At 42.1% G+C, this 22,484-nt stretch overlaps 1 protein-coding gene across 2 annotated transcripts; it reads right to left on the bottom strand.

Annotated features, from left to right (window-relative positions):
* Positions 1-1,309: 1,309 nt before the first annotated feature.
* Positions 1,310-21,194, bottom strand: RAB33B (RAB33B, member RAS oncogene family). 2 transcript variants are annotated; one of them, XM_070474841.1, is made up of 3 exons: positions 20,954-21,194; positions 20,554-20,821; positions 1,310-4,061 (listed from the first exon to the last, which is right to left on the bottom strand). In XM_070474841.1, the coding sequence occupies exons 2-3, from the start codon at positions 20,800-20,802 to the stop codon at positions 3,621-3,623; spliced, it is 690 nt and encodes a 229-aa protein (XP_070330942.1). In that variant the 5' UTR covers positions 20,803-20,821; positions 20,954-21,194; the 3' UTR covers positions 1,310-3,620. The 2 variants fall into 2 exon arrangements, with proteins under 2 accessions (XP_070330942.1, XP_020758646.2); XM_020902987.2 differs by having other exon boundaries at positions 20,554-21,188.
* Between the last annotated feature and the right edge of the window lie 1,290 nt (positions 21,195-22,484).

A 22,484-nucleotide genomic window follows, 5' to 3' on the forward strand; every position in this document is an offset into this window, starting at 1 on the left:
AGTTGAACCCACAGGTGGGAAACTGCTCCATCCCAGCTCTTCTTTAGACTCCAGGACAAGGATGAAGCTGGACCCAAAGTCAGACAAGTCAGACTCTGGCAATAAACGCCCCCTTGTAGGCTGATGTGAACTGAGCTTCTGATACCTGCACGCAAGTCAGTCTGAATTCCACTACACATGGCAACTTGGAGGTTCAACCACACCCTGCCTTGCCGGTTTCATTTCCCAGTGTTCTGACTACCCCTTCATTTCACCACACACTCACTCCTCTGCATCAGAGCCACGAGGTCATGCCATTTCTGTGCTCATTGTCCTTTGTATCTACCACATGACATTGTAGAATTCCTACTGGTTTATGTATTATTTCCTAAGTTCTTCAAGGACAATCTTGTTCATCTATGCAGCTCACCGCCTAACACAACTGGAAAGTGCATAGCAGGTACTTGACAAATGTTTGATAAGTCAGGTTATTTCAGCAAACAAAGTGAATCAGCGTTTGCCATGCAGGCTTCCCAGGTGGCACAGTGGTAAAGAATCCACTTGGAAATGCAGGAGAGGCAGGAGACTCACATTTGATCCCTGGGTCAGGAAGACTGATCCCGTTAGAGGAAATGGCAACCCTCTCTAGTATTCTTGCCTGGAAAATCCCATGGACAGAGGTGCCTGGCAGGCTACATTCCAGGGGGTCGCAAAGAGTATGGCACGACTGAGTGACTGAACATGCACATACACAGGCTCTAGTAAGTTTGCCCCCAAAAGACCAACCTATTGTCTTATTATTCAATTAAAAAAGCAGTCTTTCATGAATAATGTAATTTTGTGTTTGAACAGAAGAGGAACATAAACGAGATAAACTGACCAGGGAAAGCAGTATGAACTTCAGAGGCCCCAAGCCCCGGTCCACAATCTCCTAAATCAGTTATCTGAATATAGAGACTAATTTCACACTTGCCACATCTTCCTTCTCACACATTTTATACTTATTCATTCTTCTAAATCCTTTGACCTCTAAATCTAGAAATGTCAATCACTCTTGTGGTATCTGCCAATTGCACTGAAGTGTTTGTTCTTAAACAAGGTGGACTACTTAGCCTCACAAAAAAAATCTACCCTATCAGCTCATTTTAAAACTTAGGGTTTTTGCCTGAAAACTTGTTTAACCTCGAATGTATTCCCAAATAAATTTCCAAGTGAGTGTTTTTGTTTGTTTAATATATTACACATTACCTAGAAGCCAAGGGGAAAAAAGACTTTTTTTTTTTTTTTGGCTTTATTTTCTACTCAACCAAAGAAAGAAAATAAGCTACAATTTCCTTATGTCAAAGCTGGTTTATTGAACTTCATGAGGGCAAAATTACAGTGACACTACTCCACAACAAAATTATTTAACTCTCGTTTAGATTTCAAGAAGAAATGCATTAGCAACATACTGTCATTATGAACTAACTTTATTATAGCCTGGATTAGCTTCCTTTGGTGTTCTCCCAAACTATGACTTTTCCAAAACATATCTAAAGTTTTCAACTAAAGGACACCATTAAAACAAACTCACACAGGAGTTATAAAACTTGTGACTTGTGCATTAAAAAATTAATAATAGCCACCATTTTGGAAGTGATTTGTCAATAGTTGGTGTTTTATAAATATTTTGGAAAATATCTAAAAGTTTCATCCCCATTCAACTGATAAGTATGTTCCTTTTAAAAATGAAAACAAATCACCACGAATGGGATACAAATATTTTTAAATTAATAAATATTAAAGTGGAAAAAATAAGTCCTTTCAGAGAACTTGAAAGGATACTTACTACTCACTCCTTACAAAAAGAAATAAAGTTAAATTACTTAAAAAAAAATATTAATAACAGCATTGAAAAAACATAAATGTGCTTGGAAAGTCTGTAAACTTTCTTCCCCCACTTTAGAAAATGTTTTGATAAGCAATAAACAGATTCCCTTCTTTAAAAAACTGTTAACACCCACAACAATGATAACAGCTGTCATTGTTTTGCTATAAAAATAGTTACAAATTAATATCAATTTAGATAAAGTCAAACCACTTTTAATTCTAGCATGATAAGAAAAATGGATTCATCTCATTAAAAACAAATACAATTTCTTTTTCCTTAAGGTCTAGTGTTTAAAATAGAATAATTATTTCCCTTAATTATTATTTTCAGTTAGTTTATTTAATAGAATTATCTTGTTTTTATAACTAAATTACTCAACCAGGACCACCATGATTAAGTAAAAAATTCTAAACTAGATTAGATCACATATTTCATTGGTTTCCCACATTCTGAAAATATTTTATGTATAATCACCTTTCGGCTTAATGTCCTCTAGAATGGTAAATTCAGCAATCTTTCAGAATTAGTGAATGTGCACACTTCAGTTAGAGTTCATGGCTTACATTCCATTCATGTAATAGCGTCATATGCAAGCTTATTATTTCCTATGTGCAAACTCTTACATTCAAAACAAAAGTATTTAGGGTAAAATACTTTCTGAAATATTCTTTCCATCACTGAGGAATTGACTAGATATTCTGTAATACCTAATTTATTTTTCATACTGAGGAGGAGTAGTTTGTTGTGACCATAAGATTTAAAGATCTAAACAGCAGCATACTATGACACAATTCTATTACAGAAATAAATGCAGACTCACAGCAATTATAGGTGTGCCCTCAGAGTTACAATTCAAATGGAAGAGAGATGATGAATGCGTTTAGGCATTAAGTTGATTGGGGATGGGGGGAGCATGAGATCCTATGTCAGAACACAGTCTGAAACGACTAAAAGCCCAGAGCTGGAAGGTCTCTTGTGGCAGTCAGGAACCATGTTTACTTATTTCCCGTAAACTATAACTTCTCAAATCTTTCAATTAGTTTTTTACTATTTAAATATAACAAAGTATAAAGCACCTTATTATGTCATTTCATTTGCATTAAAATCTGATTTACTTCTGCATATTTTATAGAATTACTCTTTTTAAAAATGACAATGATATTTTTACAGACCTGATTGACACTGTTTACAAAGATCAAACATCTAGAACCTTGGGAAAGTCATTCTTTCTGGGCTGAGAACCAGAAAACATTCTAGGTCTTCTTCTACCAGATCTGAAGTCTTAGCTCTTAAAATGTACCAATAATAATGCAATTAATATACTAACAATACAAAGAAAGAACTCTAGGGAGAGGCAAATACCAGTTTTATCCTACTGAGAATACTTCCTATTCAAAGGACATACCAGTAAGTGCCCTAAACCCTTAATATATTTTTTCAATTCCAGGAACACAGGATTAAACAATCACTGACTCTTAAAATCCCATTATGCTCTCATATGAAGCCTCCTCCTTGCGCTCTCAATGCAAAGATGTTCTGATTCATCCTAATATTGCTTCATTTCAACCTCACCTGAAAACTTTTTCCTTGTGGTGTCACAGTGACAAACTTGATTAAGTAGACACAAAATACAAAAATAAGCATGACAATGATAAACAGTAACGTGTCAGGATGATCCATTGTATCTGAGATTAAATTCTATGACTTATCACTGTCATACTTCAGAAGTATTTCTTTAGTCAATATTAGATACTGTAATAAAGACCGTGATTTAGCACCAGCATGTCATTGCAGGCTTTGGTTCAGGCTTCAGGGTAATTCCGTTATCAGGGGGTTGACTAAGCATTAGCGGTTTGTGGCTCTTAAGCTTATGAGCCAAGGTCATAAATATAGCTTCCACATGGTCATTATCATTGGGGTTTTTAGCAGAGGTTTCAAACAAAGGCATACTGTGTGTGTCAGCAAATTTTTGTGCCAAGTCTGTGGGTACCTGAATGGCACTTCTCAAGTCACATTTATTTCCAACAAGAATCCGTGGTATATCGGTAGCTAGCAAATGCTGTTTGCATTCTTCTATCCAAGACGGCAGGCTGTGAAAACTCGCCATGTTGGTCATATCATACACGAAGACAACAGCATGCACGTTTCTATAGTAGTGCTGGACCATGCTTTTTCTGAATCGTTCTTGCCCCGCTGTGTCCCATAACTGGATCTGAAAGTGGAAAAAAGGAGAGAAAAACTGAAAATTCCATCCAGTCATACACATAAAAAACTTTCACTACCTTTGCATGGTCCTCTGTACTTCTTCACTTATACTTCTTTGCTCCCTTCTAAAGTGCCTTTTTGGTGTTACTGATGTGATTTAAATGTCATGATGCTAGTCCAGTTACTTCATGATTAACACAAGTGTCAGAACAAGTACTTCAATTTAGCACTTTAATTCAGTAAGTCAAGTTTGTTTGGAAAAAATTATACCTCAAAAATTGATCTTAAAATGCTAAAAGAAACAGATATCAGATTTTTAAAACATGTTAAGTGTCTAATTTCTGCAAATCTGGTTACAATACGCCCTTCCCTGCCTTTCACTCATGTAATTTAAAATAGTAGAATTAGGATAGATGTGAAAAGTCATGGGGTCTAGCCTCTACATCAACATATATATACATCTGACAAAATCCAGGCCCCTTTAAAAAATTTAAATGACTAGGAAATCACTTATCTATCCTAAACATCTCTGCCAATAAAAATATTCCAATACCTCCCAATGGAAATACGGGGTGGCGGGGAATGATATCTAAAGCTAAATACAAGTCATATGATTCTCTTAAAACACGGAATTTATTGTGCCTCTGCCTAGTTCCTAAAAAAAAGTAAATGATGAGTGTAGTAATCACAATGGAAAAGACTAGGGACAGAGATGCTCAGACAGCTTTTTTTTTTAATTTTTGACCGTGCTGGGTTATCATCACACACGGGCTTTCTCTAGTTTCAGCAAGTGGGGGCTTCTTGTTGCAGAGCATCGGCTCTAGGTAAGCAGGCTTCAGTAATTGTGGCACACGGGCTGAGCTGCTCTACCCCATCTAGATGTTCCAAGACCAGGGATTGAACCTGTGTCTCCAGCACTGGCTGGAGGATTCTTATGCACTGTGCCACCAGAGAAGTCCCTTAGATAATTTCTAACTGAAAGACTTGTATTATTTATAGATACTCAGAGTATGGAAGCCTAAACAGATGACTTCTCTGCTGCTGCTACTGCTGCTAAGTCACTTCAGTCGTGTCTGACTCTGTGCGACCCCATAGACGGCAGCCCGCCAGGCTCCCATCCCCGGGATTCTCCAGGCAAGAACACTGGAGTGGGGTGCCATTTCCTTCTCCAATGCATGAAAGTGAAAAGTGAAAGTGAAGTCGCTCAGTCGTGTCTGACTCTTCGCGACCCCATGGACTGCAGCCCACCAGGCTCCTCCGTCCATGGGATTTTCCAGGCAAGAGTACTGGAGTGGGTTGCCATTGCCTTCTCAGAGATGACTTCTCTAGAGAATATCAATAACTTCAGACATGCAGATGACACCACCCTCGGGGCAGAAAGCAAAGAGGAACCAAAGAGCCTCTTGATGAAAGTGAAAGAGGAGAGTGAAAAAGCTGGCTTAAAACTCAACATTCAAAAAACTAAGATCATGGCATCTGGTCCCATCACTTCATGGCAAATAGATGGGAAAACAATGGAAACACGGGCAGACTTTATTTTCTTGGGCTCCAAAATCACTGCAGATAGGGACTGCAGTCATGAAATTAAAAGACGCTTGCCCCTTAGAAGAAAAGGTATGATCAACCTAGACAGCATATTAAAAAGCAGAGATATTACTTTGCCAACAAAGCTCCATCTAGTCAAGCTATGGTGTTTCCAGTAGTCATGTATGGATGTGAGAGTTGGACTATAAAGAAAACTGAGCATCAAAGAATTGATGCTTTTGAACTGTGGTGTTGGAGAAGATTCTTGCGAGTCCCTCGGACTGCAAGGAGATCACACCAGTCAATCCTAGAAGAAATCAGTCCTGAATATTCATTGGAAGGACTGATGATGAAGCTGAAACTCCAATACTTTGGCTACCTGATGCGAAGAACTGACTCATTAGGAAAGACCCTGATGCTGGGAAAGACTGAAGGCAGGAAGAGAAGGGGACGACAGAGGATGAGATGGTTGGATGGGATCACCGACTCAATGGACATGAGTTTGAGAAAGCTCCAGGAGTTGGTGATGGATAGGGAAGCCCAGAATTCTGCAGCCCATGGAATGGCAGAGTCGGACATGACTGAGTGATTGAACTGAAAGCAATACCAAAGGAGAGAAAAACTGAGGGTATACTGTAGACGGCCCCCAAAGTAAGTCATATATAAAAGACGAAGTGCTGAAACATGGCAGTAAGTGCTCAATTAAGACATAATGAATTAATGAATACACTTTAAAAATATGGTTAGAGATGGAAATATTGATCACCACTCTCAGGCTATCTTAATTTTTCAGTTCTGATTTTTTTCATCTATTTTTTTTTTTAATGGTAGCTCTTCTTAGTTCAAGTGTATCCATTTTTGAAATAGTCTCCCTTTCTTCCTAAGTCTAACTTTGTTCAAGGTAGAAATATAATATAAGGCATATCCTGGAGATACTGCGGATTCAGTTCCAGACCACTGCAATAAAGCAAATATCACAATAAAGCAAGTCACATGAATTTTCTGGTTTCCTACTGCATGTAAAAGTTACATTTACACTATATTGGTAAAGAATCCGCCTGCAATGCAGGAGACCCTGGCTCAATCCCTGGGTTGGAAAGATCCCCTGGAGAAGGGAGTGGCAACCCGCTCCAGTATTCTTGCCTGGAGAATTCCATGGACAGAGAAGCCTGGCGGGTTACAGTCCATGGGGTTGCTAAGAGTCAGACACAACTGAGCACTAACATGTTGAACTTTCAAAAGGTGGAAACAATCCAAATACCCACCAACTTAAGAATGGGTAAATAAAATATATATCCATATAATGGAACATTATTCAGCCATAAAAAGGAATGAAATGTTGACACATGATACAACATGGATGAACATTATGCTTAGTAAAAGAAGCCAGACACAAAAGACCACGCATCATAAGATTCCATGTATATGAAATTTCCACTATAAGGCAAGTCTCCAGAGATAGTAAATAGATTCGTGGTTGCCAGGATCTGAAGGAACGGGAAGAATGAGGAGTGACTGATAATGGGTAAGCGGTTTCTTTCTGGACTGGTGAGATGTTCTGGAATTCGTAAGTGATGACATAACACAGGCTGTGAACACACTAAAAACCACTAAATTGTCTATTTTCAAAGCATAAATCTTAAATATATGTTTTTTTTAGAATGAAAAAAAATCCCACTTCAAACTGTATCTTTAACATTCAGAAAGATATTTTGGGAATGACTTGGATGATCTATATAAAAGCCGTCCAAAGAACTGGAACTCACTTCCTCTTTTAATAACATTTTCCCAGCTCAGATATCCATAATTCATTTCATTGATGAAGAATGATTTATAATGCAGAGTACATATTTAAGTTAAAACAATAAAAAGTACACAAGAAGGTAACAGACCAAAACATGAACAGTGGCTGTCTTTCGTAGAGAACGGACTCATGGACACAGAAAGGGAAGGACGGGGTGGGACAAATTGAGAGAGCAGGACTGAAATACACTGGAATACATACATTACCGTGTGTGGAACAGACAGCTAGTGGGAATCTGCTGGATAGCGCAGGGAGCTGAGCCTAGCACACTGTGACAGCCTAGAGGGCGGGAGGTGGGAGGGAGGTGGGAGGGAGGGGACGTGTATATATTACCTACGGCTGACTCTTACCGACCTAAGGTGGAAAACAACACAAGAGTGGAAAACAACTATCCTCCAATTAAAAGTAATTTTTAAAATGGTTGCATTTAAGCCAAATTCCCCCCTTTATTTCTACTTTTCTGTTTTCTGTAAAAAATTACATTTGTTTTAACAAACTGAAGTTTAAAAAAAATCATGCAGAATTTAGACCTGTCTCACAGAACTGTGAAAGTCCTCAATAAATGCAAGTGGTGATGATGAGGACATTCATCCTTAAGAATACTTGTTTGTTTAAGCTGGGATTGATGCAACAATAAGCCTCCTCCCATCAATCTTACCCAAAACACTCTGATCATATCAAGACTTCCAGGAAAGAAGAAGTATGGGATAACTCCTCACACTTGACCAGAGAGCCTTAAAGTATATAGTATGTTAGTGAGTCACTTACAAAGAAATACTGCTGTCTCATAGTATCCATGGGGGACTGGTTCCAGGAACCCCCACCAAAATCTAACACCAAAATCCACGGATGCTGAAGTCCTTTATATAAAATGGCATAATATTTGCATTTAACTTACATCTGTACACTTTAAGTCATCTCTAAATTACTTATAATACCTAATGCAATGTAAATGCTATGTAAACAGTTGCCAGCAGTGGGCAAATTCAAGTTCTGCTTTGGGGAATTTTTTTTCCCCCAAATATTCTCCCTTAGATACAGAGGGTCAACTGAATTTAAAAGGAAGCTTCAAAATTTCACTCACTGAATTACTAGAACAAGTGAAGGCCTAGGACACATTGTTATGCCGCCTGCTGCCTTTCAGGTCTGCACTGAGGTGAGGGCAGAGAGGACAGGCCAGCTGCTAAAAACTGTCAGCCACGAAGGCTTGAGAGAACCATGACTGAGAGAGACAGATATAGCTCCCCAGTGGGGAACAAGCCTTATGATAACCTAGAAAAGTCTTTAGGTTTAGCTCTGAGTGCAGTGGTTCACAATGCTTAGAAAAGAAGAGAAAATGACACTTTGGAAACTACAGAAGGGACACTCTTTTGTCTGGCAGATGTTAAGTTAGGAAGTGTTTTCAGAGCAATTTTTCCCAATTTGATACTTAATATCTTAGGAAAGAGAATGGCTCACAGGTGCTTTTACAGGGTATTCTCCCATTTGAGACATTAAAAAGACAACATAAAATATACTTTTAAAACATTTCATGAATCCTGACTTTAAGTCCAAGTATCAAGTACCAATACAAATGGCAACCTGTTTGCTAAATCCTGAGAAGTTTCTTACTATTCGTGAAAGCTCCTTTTGGTAGTTTTATTACCAAAATGAGAAATGATCTGGCAAATTGATTTAATACTTTTTTGCTTGACTAAAGAAGATAAAGTATTAGCCCAAATGATCTTTCTTTCTTTGATCAGCTATCAAATTTCCTCTTCCCCTGTTCTTTCAAAGACTACATTTTTATTGTAGCTCATCTGGTAACAGCTCAGTTGGTAAAGAATCCGCCTGCAATGTAGGAGACCCCGGTTTGATTCGTGGTTTGGGAAGATCCGCTGGAGAAGGGATAGGCTACCCACTCCAGTATTCTTGGGCTTCCCTTGGGGTTCAGCTGGTAAAGAATCTGCCCACAATGCAGAAGATCTGGGTTCAATACCTAGGTTGGGAAGATTACCTGGAGAAGGGAAAGGCTACCCACTCCAGTATTCTCGCCTGGAGAATTCCATGCACTATATAGTCCATGGGGTCCCAAAGAGAGTCGGACACAACTGAGCGACTTTCACTTTCACTTTTCACTTTCAGCTGGTAAAGAATCCGCCTACAATGCAAGAGACCCCGGTTTGATTCCTGGGTCAGAAAGATCCCCTGGAGAAGGGATAGGCTACCCAGTCCAGTATCCTTGGATTTCCCTGGTGGCTGAGATAATAAAGAATCTGCCTGCAATGCAGGAATATCCCCGGAGGAGGGCATGGTAACCCACTCCAGTATTCTTGCCTGGAGAATCCCCATGGACAGAGGAGCCTGGCGGACTACAGTCCATGGGGTCGCAAAGAGTAGGACACAACTGAGTGACTAAGCCCAGCACTGTTCTTTCTTTTTTTTTTTTTTTTTTTAATTAGTTGGAGGCTAATTACTTTACATCATTACAGTAGTTTTTGTTATACATTGAAATGAATTAGCCATGGATTTACATGTATTCCCCATCCCAGTCCCCCCTCCCACCTCCCTCTCCACCTGATCCCTCTGGGTCTTTCCAGCCAGCACTGTTCTTTCAAAGAACACATTTTTATTATTTTTGCTTCTAAGCAGCCTATATACAAGATCATCTAATGATTACACAAAAGCTTCTATTAATAGCTTGATGATGTAAATCAACATCATGACTAGTATTAGTAACACTGTAACAGAACTCTTTCCTTTTAGCATACTGTAATAGTAATTTGTACATCTGACGTATAGATCCATACGGCAAATTTCAAAAATAAATTTTAGCTTCCCTAACAAGGAGAAGTGACACATTTTGTGTGACTAGAAATACTTTAAAGGAAGAATTTAATTACAGCATAATGCAAGAGATACGAAGTCAGCAAGGAGAGAAAGGAAGCAAGAGCTGGGCTATAAATTCCAGCTCAGCCACCAGTGTGGGACCTTGATCCAGTCATTCACCTTTTCAAAAGCCTGTTTTAACCTTAAAATCAGGGCTAATTTACATAACATAATGAGCTCATCTTCTTTTCATTAGCTGTGGTCTTAAGAGTAAAGAATACACACAATTAGGAAACAGCAATCTTAGCTATCCTCTGTTCCTATGCTTCTCTGCTTATTTATGCATTTTCCATTATTACCATCTCTCCTGAAGGTATTAGTGTTCACTCAAAGAACTGATGCCTTTGAACTGTGGTGTTGGGGAAGACTCTTGAGAGTCCCTTGGACTATAAGGAGATCAAACCAGTCCATCCTAAAGGAAATCAGTCCTGAATATTCATTGGAAGGACTGATGCTGAAGTTGAAACTCTAATACTTTAGCCACCTGATGCGAAGTACTGACTCAATGGAAAAGACCCTGATGCTAGCAAAGATTAAAGGCAGGAAAAGAAGGGAATGACAGAGGATGAGAGGGTTGGATGGCATCACCGACTCGACAGACGTGAGTCTGAGCAAGCTCCGTCAGTTGGTGATGGACAGGGAAGCCTGGCGTGCTGGAATCCATGGGGATGCAAAGAGTCAGACATGACTGAGCAGACATGAACTGAACTAAAACTACTCATATTTACTTGAGGTTTTGCACAGCCCAAGCATGTTCCAGGCACTATGCTAAGTCCTTTACAAGCACCATCTTATTTAATATACGTGGCCCTAATGTCCACTGTTTCCCCATCTATGTCCCATGAAGTGAAGTGATGGGACATAGATGGGGAAACAGTGGAAGCAGTGTCAGACTTTATTTTTTTGGGCTCCAAAATCACTGCAGATGGTGATGGCAGCCATGAAATTAAAAGACGCTTACTCTTTGGAAGGAAAGTTATGACCAACCTAGATAGCATATTAAAAGGCAGAGACATTACTTTGCCAACAAAGGTCCATCTAGTCAAGGCTATGGTTCTTCCAGTGGTCATGTGAGAGTTGGACTGTGAAGAAGGCTGAGCGCCGAAAAATTGATGCTTTTGAACTGTGGTGATGGAGAAGACTCTTGAGAGTCCCTTGGACTGCAAGGAGATCCAACCAATCCATCCTAAAGGAGATCAGTCCTGGGTGTTCATTGGAGGGCCTGATGCTGAAGCTGAAACTCCAGTACTTTGGCCACCTCATGTGAAGAGTTGACTCATTGGAAAAGACCCTGATGCTGGGAGGGATTGGGGGCAGGAGGAGAAGGGGATGACAGAGGATGAGATGGCTGGATGGCATCACTGACTCGATGGGCATGAGTTTGAGTAAACTCCGGGAGTTGGTGATGGACAGGGAGGCCTGGCGTGCTGTGATTCATGGGGTCGCAAAGAGTCGGACACGACTTAGCGACTGAACTGAACTGAAATGAATGTAACAATTACCCAATCTTGTAGATGAGGAATTTGAGGTTTACTAAGGTTATGTAACTCACCTGAGAACACAGAGAGACTATGAAGCCTTTTTTAAGATTGTTTTTAATTGAAGTACAGTTCACAATTTAATTGGTTTACAATATTGTGTTCATTTCAGGGGTACGCCACAGTGATTCAGTTATGCTACGAAGCCTTTTTTTTTTTTTAAACAAATCCACACTTTTATTTACTTACTGTTTGATAAATTTAAATCCTTGATGGGTACAGCATCATAGGGATTCTGCTTCCAATGACCTTAACAAGAAGGTTGCTTCAGAATTTGATACAAACCATGCCACTGTTTCCACAAGTGCCAGTTACCTTTTCCCACATTAACTCTGCTTTTGTTAAGTTTTCCATCAGAAGTTACTGTGCTGTTTTTGCTTTGTACACATAAGTACATCTCTTGCCTAGACAGAATTCAGTTTCATCTTGAACACAAATGTCTTCAATTTTACAAAGGGCTATATGCTCCCTCTGGGTCCAGAGACCCTGCTCATAGCTGGCAAAACTGGCCTTGGACCACAGTCTTCCAGACAAATTATTAAGAGTTATGCTAGAAGTCCTGTTCCCAGCAGGCCTCCACAGGCTCCAAGATGGTTGAAAGAGCTGTGCTACTATGGTCTTACAGCCAGGATTTAAACCTGGGCCAAGTGATTCTATTATGGATGAGTGTTGGTTTTCCCAGTCTAGCTGCTGCTGCTAAGTCCGACTCTGTGCAACCCCGTAGACGGCAGCCCACCTGGCTCCGCCGTCCCTGGGATTCTCCAGGCAAGAACACTGGAGTGGGTTGCCATTTCCTTCTCCAATGCATGAAAGTGAAAAGTGAAAGTGAAGTTGCTCAGTCGTGTCTGACTCTTCGCGACCCCATGGACCGCAGCCCACCAGGCTCCTCTGTCCATGGGATTTTCCAGGTGAGAGTACTGGAGTGGGTGCTGTTGCCTTCTCCATCCCAGTCCAGCATATAACCCCAACTCTGTTTACTGTTCATTTTTCAGTCTTTAAGTTATGTCCGACTCTCTGCGACCCCATGGACTATAGCACACCAGGCTTCCCTGTACTTCACCATCTCCCAGAGTTTGCTCAGACTCATGTCTATTAAGTCAGTGATGCCATCCAACCATCTCATCCTCCTTCGCCGTCTTCTCCTGCACTCAATATTTACCCCCATCAGGGTCTTTTCCAGTGAGTTGGCTCTTCACCGGGTGCTGTTAATAGCATCTCATTTTCCTTGGGGAACCACCCCTCCCCTGCCTTCAATTCACATGAACACCCAGCCAGGCATGTGACCCATCCCCACACCCATGTCACCACCACAGTTTGGGGGTGGGCATATGTCACAATCCCCAAGCAGAATTACTGAGTCTTCATTTTAGTACTGATATTAGAACTGACAGAAAAAGAAGTACTTTCTTCTGAGTTTTCAGCTATGTGAAAAAAAAAAATCTCATTTTGCTTAAGCTAATTTGAGTACAGAAAGCTGACACAGACTCTAAAACAAAAGATTTTAACTATTGATGAAAGATCCCTGGAAAATTAATAATTCCATCATATCTCACATCTGAGTACAAACACCAATGTTGCTACTTTTCAAAGAAGAGCTATAAGAATCACAGGCTTCTGATCAGGCTGGAAGAACGGGAGCTCTGGCCTGGTTCCAGGGATTCTTCAGATAGTGGAATGGCTTGGGTCTGTGAAAATGGAAACTGCTCATACCATACAGGACCCAAGACCAAACCACCGCAGACCCAAATATCCCAGTTTTCTGAGCTAAGATTAAGATTAAGATTTAGATTAAGATTCATTTTTAGGGTACCCCAACTGTCAATACTCCCTTTCACTGAATTCCAGTGCAAATCAAATCAAGAGGACCAATTTGGTATCTTGCTAACCACCATCACTTCTTTTTTTAAATTTTTTAAAATTTTAATTGGAGGCTAATTACTTTACAATATTGCACCATCACCACTTGTAAGATGAATTCTCAATTTAATTCTAGTCAGGTAAGGTGTAAGATGTCTTATAAAATACTCTTTGACTTATAAACATTGGATTACTTTTAATAAAGATCAAGACAAAACAATGGAGAAGGATAAATAAGATATCTGATTTCTATTTGGGTTCAGCATTCATGGTATATCCTCTTCATTACATTATGAAGCCAAGTTCTAGTTCACTATCTAAGCATGTTAACTACACTGGGCGTTTTGTCTTCATCTACCTATGCTCCCCAACTTCATCTTCATAGTCATGATTATTTCCTCCAGTTCCACACTTCTAGCTGCCAATCCAACATTTCCACTTGAATACTACACCATCTCAACAAAGAAGTGATTAACACAAAATTTTTTTTTACAGAGCCTCTCAAAAATCAATCTTCCATGAAAGTGAAAGTGAAGTCGCTCAGTTGTGTCTGACTCTTTGTGACCCCATGACTGTAATCCAAGAGGCTCCTCTGTCCAGGGGATTTCCCAGGCAAGAATACTGGAGTGGGTTGCCATTTCCTTCTCCAGGAGATCTTCCTGACCCAGGGATTGAACCCAGGTCTCCCGTATTGCAGGCAGACGCTTTATCGTCTGAGACACCAGGGAAGTCCATATTCCTTATCTCCACTAAAGACACTACCTGCCTTCAATCAATCAGACCCACAACCTCAGCCATCTGCGTCCTCCTCCTCTTCTTCACAAAAAGCCAGTTACTGAAGCCTTTTGGCTTTATCATCAAAATATCTCTTGTGTCATCTGTTTCTTTCTATTAGTTTCCCTCATTACCCCAATTCTGGATTTCCAGAGCAAGCTACCAACTGATCTGTTTCCAATATATGCAACACTCATCCGAGTCCTATATAGTTTAGAAACGGAGCTATGGACGTCTATGGAATTATCAGACATGGAGCTAAGGATGTCTATGGAATTATCAGACATGGACTCTGGCCTGAATAAAACTGAATAAGACCTAATAAAGGAGGCAGACACACACACTGTACAAACAGCAAAGATTTAAAGACTCAGGTAAGGTGCTAAAGGAAGTTGAGAGAAAGAAGAAACAGGAAGGAGAATGAAGCAGGGAGATTCCTGACAGAAACACACTGAGGTTTATCAGGAAGAATTACAGGTGGTGAAACATGGGAAGGGAGGTTATTCCAGGCAGAGTGGGAAATGCAACAGGAAAACATAGGGATAAGCAAATGACTGGCTGGACTACAGGTACTCAAAGGGAATTAATGGGGGGGAAAGTTAAGTTAGAAAAGCAGTCTGGAGCAAGCGAAGGAAGGTCTTATGTTTATTTTAAAAGTTGGAACTTTTTACAGCACAATGGAGAACTACTCTGGGCATCTGAGGCAGGGGAGATTACTCTCCCTAAAGGGTAACATTAATCTGGCATTTTGGCAACAATGTATAAAACAAATTAATTGAGGGCTGGGGTTGGGAGATGAGTTGAGGTGCTACAATAGAGCGGAGCATAAAAAAGATGAACTGATGCTGAAGCTGAAACTCCAATACTTTGGCCACCTCATGCGAAGAGTTAACTCATTGGAAAAGACCCTGATTCTGGGAGGGATTGGGGGCAGGAGGAGAAGGGGCTGACAGAGGATGAGATGGCTGGATGGCATCACCGACTCAATGGACATGAGTTTGAGTAAACTCTGGGAGTTGGTGATGGACAGCGAGGCCTGGCGTGCTGCAATTCATGGGGTCACCAAGAGTCAGACATGACTGAGCGGCTGAACTGAAGTCCCCATCTGCTTTGCAAATAGGCTCATCAGTACCATTTTTCTAGATTCCACATATATGTGTTAATATATGTTATTTGTTTTTCTCTTTCTGACTTACTTCATACTGTATGACAGTCTTCAGATCCATCCACATCTCTGCAAATGGCACAATTTTGTTCCTTTTTATGGGTGAGGAGTATTCCATTGTATAGGGGTGAAAAAGACGAACTAGGATTTTGAAGGAAGAATGCATGAGAGAAGTCATCCATGTAGAAAACTAACTGGATTTGGGAAGCAAAGGAGAGAGAATAGTGAGGCCTCCAGGATGAGGAGGACAACATCAGGACCATGTAGGTCACACAGAGGAGAAACAGAAGAGGCAGATTTGAGAGGAAAGATGAACCCACCTCAGAATTTTGAGGGGAAGGAGGGCTTACCCAAATAGCCATGTCTACAAAACAAGAGGGAACACAAAGTGACAGATGAGGAGTGAGGGCTGGGCCAAACAAAGCTTTGAAAGTTATCTTCATAGATGTCATACCCAAAGTCAAGAGTCTATTAAAGGAGAGAATGCAGACAGAAAACCAGTCCATCAAGGGGCAGATCCAGGCTCACTCAGGATTCATCCTCAATCGCGGCCACATTTATCTTCCTAAAACACTTGGACTTTTTAGCACACATACAAAATGAAATCTAGATTCTAGCTGTTCAGAAACTCTTCAGAAATGTTGCTATCAACACCTATGCAATTCTTCTCACTTGCCACTTTTGCATGGAACCTTTAGTCCTGTTGGAGCATCCCACTAATGTTACTCATCAAAATATCCCTCCAGTGAGAATGAGCCCTCCACTAACATCCAAAAATAACCTGGCAGTCACCGACTGCCTGGTTTTGCGAGTCATCTTTCTGTTGTGGTGGTTGTTCAGTTGCTCAGTCGTGTCCAGCTCTCTGTGACCCCATGGATGCAGCACACCAGGCTTCCCTGTCCTACGCTATCTCCCAGAGTTTGCTCATGTCCAATGAGTCAATGATGCTATCCAATCATCTCATCCTCTGTCGCCCCCTTCTCCTCCTGCCCTCAATCATCTTCTTAGGTATATAAATTTTACCCCTATGTAGGACAGCAGATCATCTATGCAGTGTATCCGGGTCAGCAAACTTTCCTGTAGAGGGTGAGAATACTAAGTATCTTAGGCTTCACAGTCCTAATGGTCTGTCACAACTACTCAACTCAGCCACTGTGGTGCAAAAGCAAGCACAACATATAAACAAACGAGCCTGGGTGTGTTTCAATACAACTTTATTATTTATGGACACTGAAATTTAAATTTCATGTAACTTTCACTTGTCATGAAATCCTATTCTTTTGGTTCTTTTTTCCCCAGTCACCTGAAAATGTAAAACTCATGCTTAGCTTGCAGGCCACATAGAAACAAGCAGCAGGGCACAGACGGCTTCTGGACTTACAGTGGCGATCATTTCATAATGTATGCAAATAGCAAATGACAATGTAGGACACCTGAAACTAACATAGTATTGTATATCAATCATACCTCACTTAAAAAAAAAAACAGAAATTAAGAAAACAGGCAGCAGGCCATATTTAGCTCTCAAGCATGGTTTGCTGATTCCTGCACTATAACATAATTATTTTTGCCCAACAAAATATCTTCTTTCCATTAAATGTTTACCCATTAAATGTTTGATTTACCTATGGAGGGAGAGGCCCTCATTATTTTTCTTTAGTTAATATTAACATCTTGCATTTAACATGTAAAATCTCATTCACTACAAATGACAGGTAAGCTATCCCAATATTCAAATAGAAACTGAGGATCCCTAGTGAGAGACAGAGATCAAATCCAACACTAGGTTTTAATGATTCTGTCGGTGTCTGACATTGTCACATGCTGATATGAGAGGAAAATAGCTGCCATGATGAGGATACACAGAGATGGAAGGAGCATAAGGATTAAATACCTTGATTTAAATACCAAATGTATTTTTATTTAAGGAATTTATATAATTTTATCCAAATTTCAAAATTCTCCAAAAAAGATTTTACACTTTCCATTATACATATATAGTACTTAAGAACAGATTAGCAAACACAGACTTTATCACATTTTATAAAACATTTTAAATGATTCTGAAACAGCACTGCTATAAGGTATGCTTTCTGAAAAATTTACAGTCCACAAAACATTTAACACAACCTCTCACTTTTACCAAACAAGTAAAAATAATGCCTACTTACTAATAAATAATAAAGTAACACAGAGCTTTCCAGCTTTCACCTCAAGACGAAAAATTAGAAGAAATGTCATTTCAGGTTAAGCTTACAATGCTCCAAAGAGAGAATATGAACATCTCAGTAGCACTTAAGACATAATATAGGTTAATAAAAAAGCAGCAGCAATATATGGAATAAAGCTCTTCTATATCACCTCATTTTTTTTAAGACACCAAAAGAACACCTTAAACTTTTCCCCCACCAAAATACTCATATCTTTTTCTATTACAGAAATATCTGTAATCTTTTTGACCACAATAAAAACCTCAAGTCTTACAGTTGAAAGTACAAGTCAACGGATAAGGCCTTAGAGAGAAGAAAAAGAAATCCAGTGTCTCTACCAACCAGGATACCAACTCAGGGGCCCTATCAACATATGAGGTCAGGCTAAGGCTCAGGAAGGACAACCACAGAGAAAAATGTTTTCTCCTTGCTCCTTTCAACCAGCAGGATCAACTCTGTGCTCCCAGATTCAACTCATCTGAGGTTCTGCTTCACTTATCACCACCAGCACCAGTCTCAGGAGCTAAGCCTTCGATGTTACACACTGGACATTGTTCATATGTTTAATATGCTCTGAGTATCTCTTAAATTTGCACGCATTCATCTGTGACTAAAGTATAAATGGCAACCTGGAGGCAGGTAAAGGGTCCCTGAACCCCAACTCCTCTCCTGCCTCCAGTACCTCTATTTTGTCACTATCCTTCTTCCATTTGGGGGGAGTACCTCCCCTTCAGCTGCCTGCCTATGCCCTACTCTACCTCTGTTTCACTCTCTGGTTGCGCAGTCACAGAACTGACGATAACAAAGAGAAATCATAATGTTAAACCGCTAGGGGAAAAGAACCTTCTCAAGATCACTGACTCTGAGCCAAGTGCCTTCTTTATGTTCTCATCTAACCCTCACATGAGCCTGATGGGGTACTAGTATCCCAATTTTTCAGATGAGAAAAATAGACTGAAAGATTAAGGAAACTGCCTAACCACTAGACTAGCCAACCACGCCAATTCGCCTAAGACCGAAAGGGTTCCTGGGATGTGAGACTTTACACTGAAAACTGGGCAATGCTGATCTCCCTACGAAGGACAAAAAGCCCTTTCACAGGTTCAGATTTGAGCCAGGCCAGCTGGGCTTCTAAACCTATGCACTTTCTCTCAGAACTCCTCTGCCAAACAAACTCCCTCTCTAACCTCAGAAGTCCTATTATTTTCCTCCCCCAGAGGTTCCTGGGCCTAACTTAATTCTGATGGAAAATATTTAGCCTCTTATTCTACCTTTTTCTTTGCAATGTATGCAGATCTTTCTTAACTCCCTAATACAGCGCATCTGAAAGACAACCATTCCCAGCTTGAACGGGACAATGAAAAATTAAAGCTAAGATTAAAAGGCAAGAGAGCCTACAGAGGACTGATGCCTTTTCAACTCTATTTCTCCTTTACTATCATTGGCAGTAAAATCCCTTTGGGGATGGGGAGATGGGCCAGAGATTACGTTATGCTATGCTACACCACTTCAGTCGTGTCCGACTCTTTTGCGACCCCATGGACTATGGCCCACCAGCCTGCTCTGTCCATGGGATTCTCTAGGCATGAATGCTGGAGTGGGTTGCCATGTCCTTCTCTAGGGGATCTTCCTGACCCAGGGATCGATCCCATCTCTCATTATGTCTCCTGCATTGGAAGGTGGGTTCTTTACCACTAGCACCACCAGGGAAGCCCCTAGATTGGGGAACCAAAAGCTAAATTGTTCATGTGTGAAGGATGTGGGTGTGGGAATGAAGTAAGCCTATTTTTTTTCCCCTCACAGTGGACTGAGGTAAAGATGAACATCCTAATTTAAAGCAAAAAAGAAATAAATAATAAACCCAGTATAAGGAAGGCAGAGTAGTTCCCCGAGACCACCTGTTTTAAGGGACTGTGTGAGCAGGTGGCTGAGCATCAGTCACAGTGAAGAAGTGTGTCTAAGGTTTACACTACCAGAAGGCCTCAGCCCTGTCACTGAAGCCTTATTCTCCAATGCCTCCATTCCAATCCCTGAGAATCCCAGGCGTGGCCTTGAGTTTACTACCTTCTCCACTTTTTCTGTGTTACCCAGTCTCAGAAGCCACCAATGAGACTTAAGACTTGAAAGACCAAGAATGTGGTCTGGCAACCCAATGAGGAACCAAGTACAAACTACAGAATGTTTCTGCAGGAAAACATAATTTTCTAAACAACTCAACGTCATCCGGAAACTACCATAACAAAACTGCATGCAAGAGAATACCTAGGTACTTCCTCAAAGGCAACGGGGGTTTTACTTCCACAATACCTAGGGCAGTACTCAAATGAATGTTTAACAAATAATATTTACTAAATTCCCATGCTTGAGAAATTTCACTGTTTTTCCTCTGGCCTTCACGAACTCCCAACACGTGAGACCCAGCCCATAAGTCGGATCTACTTGCAGGCTACTCAATGTGGGCTCCACTGACTAGCCGCAAGTGCATCACCGGAGACCTGACCAAACCAGAACCTTTACTTGGGGGAAAAACAAACAAACAAACCAACCCAGGTAAATCTCACGCACAATAAAGTTTGAGAAACACTGCCTTAGAAGTTTGCTATATACAAATCCTTCCAATCCCCAACTCCCATCTTCACATCAGCGTGAGAAAAGATGAAGCGCACGCCCTGCACCGGGCCAGCAATTAACCCACGAAGGGGCTAGCCCACATGTCTTCCCGGGATAACCTTCCTCCCGACAGTCTCCCATCCGCTCACCTTGATACGCTCCCCATCAATCTCCACCGCTCGTTCTCGGAAATCCACCCCGATCGTAGCCTCGGTGCGGTCGGGGAAGCGGCCGGCGCAGAAGCGGTAGGTCAGGCACGTCTTGCCCACATTGGAGTCGCCAATCACGATTATCTTGAAGATGCGGGAGCGAGCCGGTGGCAGAAACCCTGAGCCCCCTGACACTGCACCGCTGGATGAGAAGCTCGCCTCGAACGACGACTCTATGTCCGAAGCCATTCTCCGGACCCGCCCCAAACTGAGGCGGAGGGAAGGAGAGGCTGAGAGGCTGCGAGATTACGCCACCGCCACCCAGCGCGCCCAGCCCGCGGCTTGCGCTGCTCAGCGTCCCCGGAGCCACCGCCCTCCCGCAGGCAGCGCGCGTGCGCACCTTCCCGCCGGCCTCCGCCCGCGCAGGTGTGGTGCCCACCGGTCCAGGCTCGCTGACCCTTCCGCGCGGCCTACGCCTCCACCGCAGCGTCAGTTAGGCCGGAGCCCGTCTACCCGCGAAGGCACTGGGCCTGTCGGGGGCTTGTCGGTGGCGCGGAAGGCCGGCTGCTGAGAAGCCGAGCAGACAGCCCCGGGCCCGGTACCCTGGCTGGCCCGGCCCCGCCACGTCCAAGGCTCCCGCCCCCGGGAGGAAGCCGCGCGAGCACTCTGGGGGCGGGGAGAGAAAGCTGAAAGGAAGGAGGTACCGCCAGGCCCTCTCTCGCGAGAGGGCGGGAGACCCGCTTCGACGCAGCCGTGGGCCGGACAAGGACGTGTGAGGTCTCCGGAAGGTTCGGCGCTACCCTCGGCTTCTCGTTTGGGCTCCCCGGACTTGGAAGTGGAGGCGGGTCCTCTCGGCTTTGCAGCTGGGGGCCGCGGAGTCGGCCGCGTTCCCTGCTTCTTTCGGACGCTCGGGGTCGGGGGAGATGAGACAGCGACCAGGGCTGAGGGGCGCGAGGCGCCGCCAGAAGCCCGCTGGGCGCGGGAAACCCTTAGAGACGAGCTCCAGGCCGCGCGGAACTTGAGTCTGGGCAGGAGCAGGGTTGTCAGAGAGCAGGCGGGAGTTCGAGGCCGCCCGCCGCCTTCGCGCGGAGAATTTCGTTAGGCGCCGAAGCAGCGTTCCGATATCCGCGGGACTCAAGTGCCCAAGTCCGGCGACCCAAGAGAAGATCACAGGAGGGCCGGTTGGTGGCCTTGAACCCAGGAGCTGGTACTAGATGGCCTCTCTCATGAGAGTATAACCCACTGTGCCCAAGTTATGTCTTCTGCCTGGGTGACGATGATGTAGCCGTTGAATATTACGGAGCACACACAGTTGTCTTCAGCCATATATCTCAGGAAAATGTTAATAGACGAGATCACCCAGCCTTAAAGAGGATTCTCTGGATCACTGAGAGTTTTCCGAGGAAACCTACCATACACTAAGTCATAGAAAAGTTCCAAAATGTGCAAAAATATTGCTTTTTGTGAGGAGTTTTGTTTTCTGATAACAAGACTGGAGTTTGGGCGGTTTTCTGTTCGATCGCATAGTTTGGAAATTCAGGGACTCTGGCGAGGAGGACATGGCATGCCTTAATAGAATGAGGGGAACGACAGAGAACCAGAAGCCCTAGGAAAGGAGATAAACTGCTTATTTCAGTCCATAAAATGGAAATGTGGTCAGAGCAAACTAGTAGTAAAAGCTGAGCATGCGAGCTGCAGCAATTTGCAAAAGCCTTTAATAGACAATAATTTCTGTTGCGGTAGAAAAACTTTATACAGTTACTGATATACCAGGTTATGTTAGCCAGGGGGAAGAAGGTTACACACCTGGTTGAACGTGTGTACCAGGTGAGTAAATTACACTTATCCGTTTCCTGTTAGAGAAACCAGAACATGGCCTGGAAAATCCTAATTGTTTACCTGTGACTTTAGTTCCATAAAGATAAATCCTA

The sequence above is a fragment of the Odocoileus virginianus genome, chromosome 12 (assembly GCF_023699985.2).
Source record: "Odocoileus virginianus isolate 20LAN1187 ecotype Illinois chromosome 12, Ovbor_1.2, whole genome shotgun sequence".
NCBI classification, from domain to species: Eukaryota; Metazoa; Chordata; class Mammalia; order Artiodactyla; family Cervidae; genus Odocoileus; species Odocoileus virginianus.